This window comes from Arachis duranensis, chromosome 9 (assembly GCF_000817695.3).
Source record: "Arachis duranensis cultivar V14167 chromosome 9, aradu.V14167.gnm2.J7QH, whole genome shotgun sequence".
Taxonomy (NCBI): Eukaryota; Viridiplantae; Streptophyta; class Magnoliopsida; order Fabales; family Fabaceae; genus Arachis; species Arachis duranensis.
This window is the reverse complement of record NC_029780.3, coordinates 23048408-23063829: the sequence shown is the minus strand read 5'-3', so window position 1 is coordinate 23063829 and position 15422 is coordinate 23048408. Positions and strand designations below refer to the sequence as shown.

The following is a 15422-nucleotide window of genomic DNA, read 5'->3' as shown; positions in this document are numbered from 1 at the left end:
TAAAAATTTGATCTCTATATTTTTTATTTTTAAAAATATTATTAGTTGTTGACAAAAAAATCACAATTAAATTTTAAAAACAAAAATATCTCATTTTTCTAATCATACTTGCAAAAAACACATCAAAATTCAATTTCTAAAAATTTTTTTGAGAATACATATTTAATATTAGATATTTTTATTGCATTTGATATTTAAAAGTTTTTTTGTTGATAACAAAATTTGAGCGCATTTTTGTCGGCAATAAAATTATTATCCTTCTTTTCCCCTACCGCTTGCTTTATTCATCTAGTCAAAATGAAAAACGATATTTGTAATAGGTAAGAAATCACAAAAGAAATTAACACCATTCCAGGATCATGAAAATTCCTAATCCACTTAGCTATGAAAATTCCTTAGAAGCATGAGTTATTGTCGCTGCATTCATCAACAGTAAATACTACATGATTGGAAACCTATACTTGTCATCAGCATATCTGGCAAGAGAAGTCCAAATTTTATTAACATGACTAGTTGTAATGAGGTATGAACCCTTATGAGTGACTCACTTTAAGGTAGTTTTCTGTCCCTATCTTGATATCATCTGCGTTCACAACAAGTTCAACGCCTGCAAATAAGTTTGGATCCAAAGAGATATGTCAAAAACTTCAAGGCTTAAAACTCTTCAGTAAGTTTGACAGGTCACTTTAATCATCTTTGATGAACTATCATGTCAATATCAAATATTGATCTACAATGTTAATAATCTATTACTAGCAAAATCAGCATATGCTAATAGAGTGAAGAGAAATTACTGCGATCAGAGAAAGTAATAAGCCTTCTTCACATGTATGGAACCATATTGCATTGTATCTATTCTTTTTGAGTAAACTACCATTTTTACCATGAAAAACCTGAGCGCTAACAATTCTAACCATAAAAGATATAAACTAACTTGATACCCATCAAAGAATGGATTAGACAGAACTACCCAACAAGCTACCCACTTTGAGTAGTTTTGTCAAACTAACACAATCTTTGATGGATAACGAATTAATTTACATCTTTCATGTTTAAAAATAGTTTACTCACTCTCTTTATTGTCTTGAATACGACTTATAGGACCCTTTTCACATACCCAAACCACCTAAGTCTAGATTCTATATCCCTGCAATTAGACTACTCTCCATCAGAGTATTTTCTCCTTGGATTTTTTGCAAACTTTCTCCACGCATGCCCTGATTATCTGCAGCAAAGTTTTCCAATCTTTTCCAAAATAGGTGCTATACCAATTTTCTCTATTTAATGCATTGATTCCTAATATTATTTATCTAGTGTGTCTACTCATCTAACACAACCTATTCGTCTTTATGACATTAAGTTTATTTTCTTATTGACATTGAAAGCATCAAGGAAGCAGAGCATCATAGTGCAGAATTTATAGCAATGTCAATTATCTAAGGATAGGTTGCAGCCATACCTCAGAAGCCAAGACCCACTTGCCACCAATCCAGTCCAGATGTGGCCTCAACTGGGAGTTTGGAAACTCTATTTCTTCATTGGAGCTCCTGAAGTATACTACGTACTTTGAGTCGCCAAGAACTTTGGAAATTACACCAACCCACCATCCATCGTTGTACATAGCATCCACTTCTTCAAGATAACTGAATTTAATGTTCTCAGAAGTTGCTGGGGGAGGGGGCCTTATGTGCCACTTATCAGCCTCCTCTCTCAAAAGATTCGAATTATCGTCCAGCAGGGTCTTGTACTCTATAAGGAACCTATCGTCTCCAATTACTTCAACAACAGTGGCAGAAAACCAAGCTCCTTGGAAACCTTCCTCATCATTGCTTACCTCAACCAGCATCCCTGCACTAAAATTGAACTCTTCTGCAGTTTCATCAGACTTTATATTTGGTGTCAACACCACTTCCTTCCCTTCATCATCAGATGACACATTTGGTGTCAACATCACTCCCTTCCCTTTCACATCTTTATCATCAGACGTCACATTTGGTGTCGCCACCACTTCTTTCCCTTTCACAGTTTTATCAGACTTTGCATTTGGGTCTGACACCATATTCTGCATCCACATTATTCTCAAGAATTAACAATATCATCCACTCATTCACAAGACAAATATCCCAACCTGACCAAGAATAATAAACTAAACTCACATTCCTAGATCCCTCCCTAATACAATCAATATTATTAAGTTAAAGCATCAAATAGTCACCCCATTTTAGAATTTTGACAAAGAAAATAAGGAAGATTTTAAAAGTAAAAGTAAATTTTCCATAAGGATTCAAATTGTGATCCACAAGCACAATCATTGCATTTACAGCACAGCAGCACCATCCACATCGCATTGCAGCAACAAACTGCAACTGCATCAGTGGCATATTCTTGCAAATTTTCGTAATGGCAATCGAAATATACTTCTTTTACATTCTTTCTTGAGACCACTTCTTGACATTACTTTTCCTTATCTATCTATCTCTCTCTTCTCTCCAACTTATACTTGTTCCTGCTTTAATTTATTCTCTTAACAGGTTTACAGAAACTGTTATGATTAACTACTTATAAGTCATAATGTTAGATAAATCACCATACAATCTATAACGATTTTTTCGATGGTTCGCCTATCATGATTGATTGCAATTTAAAACCACATCGCTTATTTAATCCCCTCTCGTATAAATAAACAAAAAAGGGTTAAACACTTGATAGACACCAACAGAAGCAATTACAAGTTTACAATAAAACATAAACCAAATTCAACCACACCTCTTCTTGTTCTTGCTGCGCAAACGGCGGAACCCACTTCTCATTCATCCACTCGCGATGTTTCCTCAGCTGGTCCGCGGTAAACTCGATCTGCTCCTTCGACCCTCTGAAATAAACAGCGAACATACCATTCTCCAGCTCCTGCGTGATACTCCCCTCCCACCAACCGTCGTTGTGGAACGCGTCAACCTCATCGCCGAACTTGAATTCGACGCCGGCCTCCTCCGGAGGAAGCGGCCGAAGCTGGTGGAAGCCGAGCTGCTCCCTCAGCTTCTTTTTGCCCCGCTCGTCGGCCAAGAGGTTGTCGTACTCGACCGTGAATTTGTCCGCACCAGCGCGGCGGATGACGGTGCCGGAGAACCAAGAACCACGGAATCCGTCGTCATCGGAGCTGACCTCGACTCTCGTGCCAGGTTTGAAGATGGAGGATGAGGAGGAGGACTTGGAGGAGGAGGAAGGAGAGGGTTTCGGGGTTTTGGCTTTGGATTTGGATTTGGATTTGGATTTGGATTTGGGAGCCATGACTTTCTTGGTTTGTTAGGGTTTCGAATTTCGATAACACTATCTATGTTACTGTGAGAGACTGAGTGTGCTTGAGAGTTGAGAGAGAGAGAGAGAGAGAGGGGTTTGTAACGGATATTAAAGAACGGGAAAAGCTAATGAAGTGTTAGAAAATGGAAAAGTGTGTTTGGCGGGAATGTTAAGAAGGGAAAGGAAATAAATCTCCCCTTCAATTTTCGTTTTTGTTATTATTCTTTTCTTTTGGTCTTTTTTTTTCCTTTAAAAGGCATTACTTATTAATATTCCGGATACTTTTCTTTTTAAGACATATAAACTAAGAGTTAGGATACACATACAATTCTTTTTGACTTACAAGTCTTACAAGTTGGGTCAAGCTAACAAAAATTACTCTCACCCAACTTAAGCGTGTTAAACACGCGTGTCACTCAACTATTTCCAAAGCACGCTACCCATCATTATAAACAACTTTTCCTCTTCTTCCTCATTCAAAATTAACCGCAACTCTGAAGAAACTTTTAAACTCCTCGCCAACAGTCGACCAAATCAACAAGAAAACATCCAAATCTCCATAAAAAAACACAAAAAAGAAAGAAGAAACATTATTCAAGATACTGTTTCACTGATCTTCTAGGTTTTTCAAAATTCTCTTTCTGATTTTGAAAACGAAGCATTATATCGTCTTATTTCTCTTTTATTAAGTAGATTCATATATATGTTCTTGGTTTAAAGTTGATATTACTATTTTAGTGAAAATGTTCAAGTCGTTTACGCTGTTTTACATACTTTTAGTGAATGGTTTAAGGTATTTTTCATCTGTTTTTGTGCATGTTTACATGTTTCGAAGTCATTTTGTATACATATAAACTTTGTACTATATTTCAAGTGAATTCATATTTGGGTGTATATGACGAATTTTTGGGTGTATATCATCGAATTCGAATGTGACTGGTACCTCTAGTGAACTTTTGAACTTAAATATCATTTTAAACTCATATAATGTTATGTAATCGAAAACATAATAAATGTGTATAGGCTGGATTTGGGTGTATAGGGTTGGTATTTCGACGTATCAGGCAATTATTTGGGTGTATGTTACTGGTATTTAGGTGTATGCAGCTGGTATTTGGCTGGTATTTTTATCTATTGACAATACATCAATATTTCAGGCCAAAAAACACAGTATAAATCTTTCTCTCTGAAAATTGTGTTTTTCATTACTGTCCTATTTTAATTTGCTAATTTATTTTTTGTTTTTAGCTATGATTGTACTGTTTATGTAATGAAATGACTTGAAATAATCGAGCCTCAAAATATTAAAAAGAGAAAATATAATATCGAGCCTCAAAATATTAAAAAGAGAAAATATAACTGGGACAATTAAACACAGGTAACTGTGTTTAAAGCTCTATAACTCTCTATTACTTTACTAAATTAACAGAGTTCATTAAACAAATATTCTTTTAAACTGTAGGCGGAGGTGGACCACTTTCGAGTTGAATATAATTCACAGATTCTGTTTCATGAGATAAATCGAGACAGAGATACATCAATTAAAGAAAGTGAAGCAATAAGATTGTCCAAGCCATCTGTAGTGTTATTGAGTCTATATTGTCAAATAGAATCAGATGATATTGACAGTGATTAGTTTGAATGGTGTATAGTCTTGAAATAGTTTGAACATTTTTGTAAATTTTGTGAATATTTAATCTAATCTTATTATAAATTCTTTTTGCATAAATAAACTATCTGTGCTGTATTCAAAAGCTGTCAATTACAGGTTCAAAAAAAATAAAGAAAAATAATATCAAACGTGCTAATACGCCCAATTACTTTAATAATACACCCAAATATAACCGATATACACCCAAATTGAGTCCTCACACATTTCCATAGAAAAACCAATCAGGAGGTATGGAAATTCAGAAATTTGGATTGTTAACCTCTTTAGGATTTGATTGTATATGTATAGTAAATTTAAAACAAACAAATATAAACAAAACACTAATTTCTAACACAAACAGCAACATCTAAAAAATATATATATAAAAAAAAAGAAAAATATCAAACACAAGAGAATGCAGAAATACACCCAAAAATTTGAATGTTACACCCAAATAGTCACTATATACCCAAAACCTTGTCCCCTGCTACTGGATCCATGAACTGATAATTCATAACATGTCCATGGTATTGGCTGGAATTTGGTTGTACCACTGATGCACCATAAAAAAGATTCAACTGGAAAAAATAAACTCACATATTAGCAAAACTATTAACAAAAAAAATAAACTCAGTTAACCCCTGTTTAAAGAACATCACTTTTACCTCACTTAGAGCTTTCGTTTTCTTTTTCTCTGAGGCATTTACAATCTGTTTGTCCAGTTTTGAACCTAGTCTATTTTTGGGACGTCCTCTTGTTCTCATCTTTGGAGGGCTATGAAGCTCGTTAACGGATTCCAAGTTAGCATCTTTGTGAGATAACGAATATGTCCCCTTCCTTTTGGCTTTCAATTCTTGCATCTCAACCACAACGTTATCGTAGGCGCGATGTAGAATGGCAGTGAGCTCCTCAGATTCTGATACAAATTTGCATATATTCTGTGAACGAAACACCAATTCATCAAACCTCTTGCTTCTTAGCTTCAATAGTGGCTCGTCGTAGCTGCTCTTGATGTGTGTGTCTCCTCTTTACATTCTTGCTCCATCGTTCCAATATGTATCTTGGTGACACTTTGTTTACTCATTCAAAGCTTAAAAGGCTTAGTGCGTGACGGCACAATATCCCTCTTGACTCGAATAATAAGCACTAGCATTTCACTTGGGCTGCTACTGATTTGTATGTAACCGCAAACTTGTTGAGTGTTGAGTTGAAAATTTATTCTGCAACTTCATATACAGAATAGCCTAGAGCGGAGTTCGTTGATCTTGTGATGCAATTCACATTCCCTCTGAATTGTGCTTGGACTTTCCTGAACTTTTGGTGAGTGTACACATGTTGAAACTAGGCTTCTATGGAGGATTTTGTTGCACACGGTATGACAGTGTGAAAATATGCATCATCCGATTCTCTCTCTCTTTGCTCCCTGCTTCTAAGACAATTATCGTCTTGTTTGATGAATTGGATAAGTGAGCTGTTCCGGGTAATGAACTTGTTAAAAAACACATGCATGCTCTCACTCCTTTGTGTGCTTCTCATCCCGACCCAGAAGTGGTGATCGAGATAAATTGGAATACATATATGACGGTCTTCGTAAAGCTCTGCAAAAAAAACACCTAAATCAAACTATAATACACCCAAAAACATGCAATTTACACATCTGCTGCAGATTTTAAAAGACATTACCCGAAAGCCACTTGTTGTTCACAAGACCATACTTCAGCAGAAATCATTCCAATTCCTCTCAAATGATTCTTTGGTATAAGAGTTCCAAACAACATGGCTCATTTCTTGTTTGATTTCTAAGTGTCCCTTGTAGCCATTTAATTTTCTTGGAATATTTTTCATGATATGCTAAATACACCAACGGTGAATTATTGTGGCCATACAAGCCTTGATAACCCTTTGCATCGATGCGCATTGATCGATAAGAATCCCTTTTGAAGCATTTCCTCCTATACAACGAAGCCAACATTGAAATAACCATTTGAATGATTGAATATCTTCATTTTTTCTATCAAAGCGCATCTAAGAAGTGTTGACTGACCATGGTGATTCACCCCGACAAAAGAACCACAAACCAGATTATACTTGAAACAGATTACGATAAAGCGGAATTAAAATCGTTAAATATACCCAAATAATGATTTTATACACCTAAAAACATCCAATATACACCTCTGCAGCAGATTCATAAAACAACATTAATTTAGCATAATAAACCAGAACATCATATTACCTGTTTGTATTGTAGGTGGTGTCGAATGAAATAACATCTCCGAAATACTCACAGATAGCTCTGCTCCTTGCGTCCGCCCAAAAAGCAAGCTTAATCGATTGATCATCCTCGAGTTCGAGCTCGAAAAAAAATTTTGATTCTTCTCTTTCATTCTTAATAACTATTTTCCGAATTCTTTTGCATCCTCTAGTTCCGAAACATTCCACACTTCTCTCGTGATGTAATTTCTCACATCTTTTTCGATAAAATTTAACTCGCGGTAACACCCGGCTGCTGCCACAAACGATTGGTAAGTTTTGCTTGTTCTAATACCGACTTCCTCGTTATTCTCTATTGTACGACGTAAGACATGCTTAGTTCCCTGTGCTGTTTGAGCATCTCTGCTTGATTTGGACAGCAGGGATGTGAATGATGCAACACGACCTTCGAAATGATCCAAACACCAATGTCCTTCAATATGTATATATAAATTCTTGCAGGACAATTTAAACTAGCTGAGGGATTTGTCTTCTCGATCGGAGATATTTTCGATTTCTATTTTTCCTCTCTGCTACATGTAATCAATTGATTCTTAATTTCATTTTCCTTCTTATTTGTGCTCCAAACTCTTGTAGAAAAATCTGCAGCCTTCGTATAATCCTTGTAAAATTTTGCAGCATCTTTAAGAGTGTTAAAAGTCATCCCAACCTTAGGAATAAACTGCTCATCAACAACTCAGAGGGGCTGCAAAATACAATAAAATTACACCATATTAAAACAAGCATAAACTATAGAATGCAAATACAACTATGAAACCATCATAAAAATAACAAAAATCAGATTCATGATTCATCATTAATCAGAAACTAAAACAATAAAACTAAAAGAATAAGACAACTCACCCTCAGTTAGATAAAAATCCATAAACTGTAAATACACCCAAACTTTCCTAAAATACACCCAAATATTCATGATTTACACCCAAAAGTCTGATATAAAATGCAAAAAATTCATCAGAACTAGTATATTATATTCAATTCAAACAATGAACAATGAACAGCAAATTTCACAGGCAAGGTTCACAACATTATTCAGCTCCACAATCATAAACTACTAATAAAAATATTAACTAGAATTCAACCATACCCCAGGAACTTCATTGGATTCAAATTCAAAATCCACTTTGCTCTGGTTCAGCTGACAATATGAAGTTGAATCATCCATTATCTTCAAAACGGTTTCAGAGCTTGATTTCAGAAACAATGGTAATCGAGAAAAACAAAGAAAGAGAACAGAGAGAAACGCACGTAAACAGTGAAGAAGAACGCAGAGAGAAACTCACAAAAGAGATTGAAGAGAGAAGGTAAGAAAACATGAAAGAAATTCGAAAAAGGAAACGAAATCCTTTTGAAAAAAAGGAAGTTATATATTCGCTCGTTGATTGATTGAAAAATCTGTTTAGGAAACGTGTGGACTATACATGCCATAAGAGGCGCGTTTTAGGGGTAAGGGGTTTTCAAAACTTGTAAGACTTGTATAGCAAAAAGACTTGTATGTGGAGATTAGTTGATAAACTAATTAGCGTGTTTACTTGTAATAACATTACGAAAATGTAAATATTTTAAAATTATATCGATTTTGTCATGATATTATAGATTAAAATTTTTTATTTAAATTAAATAAATATAAAAATTACAGAAATTCTTAAAAATATAAAGTAATTATCTAAATGCACAAAATATCACATCTCGGATACTGAAAGATGAATTCAAAAAATAAATAGATCTCATGTGTTGAGTACCCGTCCTGTGACACAACAACGAATGAGGTATCTAGAGTGTATCTGAAATACATGTTAAGTAGGAGAATGGATACTAAGCATCCGAGATATATGTAAACTCGGAACAGAGTCACAGCATCCGAGATACATGTAAAACGCTAAGCATGATTTCAGCATCCAAGAGCTTCCATCATTAACCATACCTTCACAATTCACAATTCAAGCTTTTTTTTTTCGCTTTTTTCTATTTTGTTCTCATGGAGAATAATCAGTTCTTTTTTATTGTAATTTATTTCAATGGGATAATAAGAAACGGTGATGAAGAAGTGATTTTTTAGTATATTTCAACTGTGATATTGTGGCACTAACCGTGTTGATACTCTACATGCGCTAAAGACGGTCATGCTGAGCAACATGAGGGGAATAAGTAGCAAGGAGGTTGGGCAGGTTGTATATAAATTTTTGCACGCGCCTCCGAGTGGTGGATTCACCTTATTCTAGATTGAAGGAGATCAGCATGTAAGGATAATGTTCTACGTACATGCAAGGCTAATGCCATAATATGTGATGGAGTGGTATGCTTCAATTCATAACGTGTTTGTTGGAAGTGGGCTGTTCTGTTCGAGTCCTCAAGGAGTCCCGCTGGATACAAGACCGATCCACTATGTCCAATCTCGTGATAGTGCCGAAGAAGATGACAGCGGGGACGATTCAGATTATGTTGTCGATTTTGGGTCGTCCAATGAGACTTCTTCCTCTGTTAAGTATGTGCTAAAGACTCCCACCGGCGGTGGTGCTCGACTTCTCCTGCCTCCTTCTTTGTCTATTTCTCAATTGTCAGAAGTTCTAAGTCATAATCACACTTTGAATTTGGATGCAATGCAACTGGACAATCCTTTTAATGCTAGCCAATGGGAGGATTACAATACCGATGTTGGGCTGGAATTTTGGATTGGCTATAGGTTCAGAAATCGTGGTGTTCTTCTGATGGCAGTGAAGAACTACAGTATTTGAAGAAATGTGGAATACCGAGTTTTGGAGTTGGATAGGCTTAAATACCATTGTCATTGCAAGCAATTTACCAACAGTTGTCTATAGAGTCTTTGTGTGGAACTACATCAGAACTTGAATTACTGATACATTTTACGTATTAGTTTTGATGAAACTAAAGGCTATTATATTAATTATGTATTGTACTGAATGTTGACTTGTTGACTTGCACAAGTAATTTTGTAGGGAGGTGCATAGGTTTAGTGGAGCACACACCTGTTTGGCACCAACCATGTCTCAGAACCATGCTCAGTTGGATAGTAGTTTAATTTGCAAGGTCATCCTACCTATAATAAAGATTGATTCATCTGTATCTATCCCGGTGTTGCAAAGTGTGATGCACCAGAGTTACCATTTCAAACCATCGTATCAAAAGGTGTGGATGGCGAAGCAGAAAGTGATTGCTCAGATTTATAGTGACTGAAAAGAGTCATACAGCAAGATACTCAACCTCAAACTTTGCAGAAATGTCTCCTAGGTACGATTCACAATTGCGTTGTTGTTCCTTATTGTGACGAGGGCATGGTTGACAGAGACTGGAACCATTTTGATAAGGAATTTTGGGCATTTTCTCTTTGCATTCTTGCAATGTCGGTCACATTACGCCCAACAGTGGTAAAAGTGAGTGGTATGTGTGTGTCAACAGTGCAGACCCCAAGACAACTGGCTGCAACGATGAAAATCTACCAGCAACAACATCCATTTCAAAGGAACAAGTGTAGCAGACTTGGCTGTGAAAAAATTGCTCCGATAAATATCATCAAGTAGCACCAGGTGTACTTATGGAGTGTATCTGAATCTGTCCCAACTGGAATGTGTGAAACCATGTTCCTCAGCCAGGTCATCCTCAAACCAAAAACCATGTTCCAAATAAATCCTCAATTCACTCCTACATGGGGTGTTCATGATATTTCTGAAAGTCTCTGGTATAACCCACAATTGGCTCACCCTCAGTGCGTAGACCAAGATGGTAGGGAATGAGTTAAAGTGTAATGTTGACCTCACCTCTTAGAAAGTGAAAGTTGTGGGTATCAGGCCTCTACCGCTCAACAAATGCAGAGATCAAGGAATTGTCAAACATGAAATTCCTCAACTTTACTGCATGTCCAAATCATGCCGCCCTGATATAAGGCAATAGGCTATCTGGCAGGGGGAGACCCATGGTCACACGGTGTAGCAACAATAACTGAGAAACTCTGCAATAGTAGAAACATATACTATCGCATATTAATCTCTTGTGAACCATTAATTATGTTTAATAACTATTAAATATTGTAAATCTAGTAGATAAATATCGTTAATAAAATATTATATTTCATACAAATATAATTTTTATTGCTAATATTCACAGTATTAAGTAAAAAAAGACAATCAAGCAAAATTTAAAAAATAAATGATTTATGTTGCCCTATTCTAACCTGGCTGGTTCTAAATAACTTCAATACAACAATAAGTTTTAGCAAAAAAATCTGATCGAACAAATATTTTATTTAAATAATATATTTATTTAATTTAACTAATATATGTTTAGCTATTTTATTTATTTAACTTAAGTTACAATTAGTTATAAAAATATTAACACATACTATACCTACTAAGTTAAGGGCAATTCACATAAATAAAATATATTGGAGAAAGTGTTACGCAAATACAACATTCTGAAAAACTAGACGCAAATGCAACAAACCCAATTATATAAAATCCGCGACACCCTAACGCGGAATCTGAATACACGTAATCCGCTACACCCTGTCGCGGATTACGTTGAGAAGCTGCAAACACATAAACCACTAAACCCTGTAGCGATTTATGAACAGATGGGCCCAAAGAGTATTCCCCGAGACCCTGTAGCGAATTATGATGAGAGTGGAACTTTGGAACAAATTCATTAATACCAGTATAATAGTAACAACCCATGATGCAAAATGTATGAAGTCATACAAATATACTCGTCATAAGCAATAAGTCGTACAAATATAATAGCCACCAGGGATTAACACTAACACAAAATAAATTACTACATAAGTCATACAAATATAATAGTCACAAGTCATTAACACTAATAGGAAATAAATAAGTCATAATTCATACAAATATAATGGTCGGAACTAACACAAGGGTCGCCCCCAAATGGACCAAGTAGGTGCAAGCTTGTGCCACGTCGAGTCGAACGCCTAACTCTGGTTACTCGCTAATCTCCGGGTGGAGCATCTTGTAGACCCATAGTGCACGAAATTGTGGTCACACTTTTCATAACTCCGCACAACTAACCAGCAAGTGCACTGGGTCATCCAAGGAATACCTTACGTGAGTAAGGGTCGATCCCACAGAGATTGCCGGCTTGAAGCAAGCTATGGTCATCTTGTAAATCTCAGTCAGGCGGATTCAAATGATTATGAGATATTGATAATTAAAATATAAACAAAATGGAAATTAACATAGAGATACTTATGTGATTCATTGGTAGGAATTTCAGATAAGTGTTTGGAGATGTTTTGTTGCTTCTGAACCTCTGCTTTCCGACTGTCTTCATCCAATCATGCGTCCTCCCTTCCATGGCAAGCTGTATGATCCTCTCAGTGAAAATGGTCTGGCTACGATTTCTGTACGGCTAATCAACTGGCGAATTTCTCATCTCAGATGAAAAATACCAGGCACAGCTACTGCATGGTTAATCATCTGTTGGTTCTCACTTATGTCAGAATAGGATCCCTTGATCCTTTTGCACACTATCACTGCGCCCAACAGTCGTGAGTTTGAAGCTCGTCACAGTCATCCCATCCTAGATCCTACTCGGAATACCACAGACAAGGTTTAGACTTTTCAAATCTCAGGAATGCTGCCAATTGTTCTAGCCTATACCACGAAGGTTCTAATCTCAGATTCGGATGCTCTGTTGTCAGGAGAGGCAATGCGAATTCGTGGATCAGAGACCTAAGAGAATATACTCCGGCTGTCGTCCAATGATTACGTTGAACATCATGTAGACCGCTTTGTGGTTGTCAGGCACGTGGATCTTGGCTAAGCGAGTAACGAAGATAGTGGGTGATTGTCACGAGTCACCCCCTTCATTCTGACTTAACTGAATTAAGTACAAGAGTATATCTTGGAGAAGAAGTATGTGTGAATTGAAAGAAAAACAATAGTACTTACATTAATTCATGAGGAACAGCAGAACTCCTCACCTTAATCTATGAGGTGTAGAAACTCCACCGTAGAAAATACATAAGAGAAGAAGGTCTAGGCATGGCCGAATGGCCAGCCTCCCTAATGGCATGATAAATGATAAAAGGTTTCAAAGACCTCTAATACAATAGTAAAAAGTGCTATATATACTAAACTAGTTAATAGGATTTACAGAAAATGAGTAGATAGTGCAGAAATCCACTTTCGGGGCCCACTTGGTGTGTGTTTGGGTTGAGCTTTGAAGCTTTCACGTGCATAGGCCATCCTTGGAGTTAAATGCCAGCTTGGATGCCAGTTTGGGCGTTTAACTCCAGTTCTGGTGCCAGTTCCGGCGTTTTACGCCAGAAAAGGGTCTCTGGTGGGGGTTTGGACGCTAGTTTGGGCCATCAAATCTCGGAAAAAATATGGACTATTATACATTGATGGAAAGCCCAAGATGTCTACTTTCTAACGCAATTGAGAGTGGGCCAATGGGGTTTCTGTAGCTCCAGAAAAGCCACTTCGAGTGCAGGGAGGTCAGAATCCAACAGCATCTGCAGTCCTTTCTCAGCCTCTGAATCAGATTTTTGCTCAAGTCCCTCAATTTCAGCCAAAAAATACCTGAAATCATAGAAAAACATACAAACTCATAGTAAAGTATAGAAATGTGATTTTTGCATAAAAACTAATAAAAATATACTAAAAAGTAACTAGAACATACTAAAAACTACCTAAAACAATGTGAAAAAGTGTATAAATTATCCGCTCATCATAACACCAAACTTAAATTGTTGCTTGTCCCCAAGCAACTAAAAACAAAATAGGATAAAAAGAAGAGAATATACAATAAATTCCAAAATATCAATGAAGCTTAGTTCCAATTAGATGAGCGGGACTAGTAGCTTTTTGCTTCTGAACAGTTTTGGCATCTCACTTTATCCTTTGAAGTTTAGAATGATTGGGCGTGACCCTAAGCATCTTGTTTTCCAGTATTACCACCGGATACATAAATGCCACAGATACATAACTAGGTGAACCTTTTCAGATTGTAACTCAGCTTTGCTAGAGTCCCCAATTAGAGGTGTCCAGAGTTCTTAAGCACACTCTTTTTGCTTTGTATCACGACTTTAACCACTCAGTCTCAAGCTTTTCACTTGGACTTTCATGACACAAGCACATGGTTAGGGACAACTTGATTTAGCCACTTAGGCCAGGATTTTATTCCTTTGGGCCCTCCTATCTACTGATGCTCAAAGCCTTGGATCCTCTTTACCCTTGCCTTTTAGTTTAAAGGGTTACTGGCTTTTTGCTCTTGCCTTTTGGTTTAAAGAGCTATTGGTTTTTTCTGCTTGCTTTCTTTCTTTCTTTCTTTATTTTTCGCCCCTTTTTTTCCCGCAAGCTTTGTATTTTTCACTGCTTTTTCTTACTTCAAGAATCAATTTTATGATTTTTTAGATTATCAATAATATTTCTCTTTTTTCGTTATTCTTTCAAGAGCCAACAATTTTAACATTCATAAACTTCACTATAAAAAATATGCACTATTCAAGCATTCATTCAGAAAACAAAAAGTATTGCCACCACATCAAAATAATTAAACTAATTTCAAGATAAAATTCAAAATTCATGTACTTCTTGTTCTTTTGCAAATAAAAATATTTTTTATTTAAGAAGGGTGATGGATTCATGGAACATTCATAGCCTTAAGACATAGACACTAGACACTAATGATCATGTAATAAAGACACAAACATAGACAAAACATAAAGCATAAAAACTGAAAAATAGAAGAATAAGAAAAAGGAAATTAAAGAACGGGTCCACCTTAGTAATGGCGGCTAGTTCTTCCTCTTGAAGATCCTATGGAGTGCTCGAGCTCCTCAATATCTCTTCCTTGCCTTTATTGTTCTTCCCTCATGGCTCTTTGGTCCTCTCTAATTTCATGGAGGATAATGGAGTGCTCTTGGTGCTCCATTCTTAGTTGCTCTATGTTGGAACTCAAATCTCCTAAAGAGGTGTTGAGTTGCTCCCAATAGTTATATTGAGGGAAATGCATCCTGTAAAACCCGGTTAATTAACGGCTAATTAACCCATAAATGAGAATTTATTCTAGAAAGCCTAAAATGTGATTTTTATGGCTAAATATGATAGAGGAGATTGAGACGAGAATTTCGGTACCAATTTTATAGAATTCGGACCAAGATTGGACCGAACGGGCCAAACCGGGCCAATTGGACCCAAAGTGGGCCCTTGGCCCAACATAA

At 36.3% G+C, this 15422-nt stretch overlaps 1 protein-coding gene across 1 annotated transcript; it reads right to left on the bottom strand.

Annotated features, from left to right (window-relative positions):
- Positions 1–357: 357 nt before the first annotated feature.
- Positions 358–3423, bottom strand: LOC107465165 (protein AGENET DOMAIN (AGD)-CONTAINING P1). Its single transcript, XM_016084160.3, has 3 exons — positions 2767–3423; positions 1460–2062; positions 358–607 (listed from the first exon to the last, which is right to left on the bottom strand). The coding sequence occupies exons 1-3, from the start codon at positions 3286–3288 to the stop codon at positions 590–592; spliced, it is 1143 nt and encodes a 380-aa protein (XP_015939646.1). The 5' UTR covers positions 3289–3423; the 3' UTR covers positions 358–589.
- Between the last annotated feature and the right edge of the window lie 11999 nt (positions 3424–15422).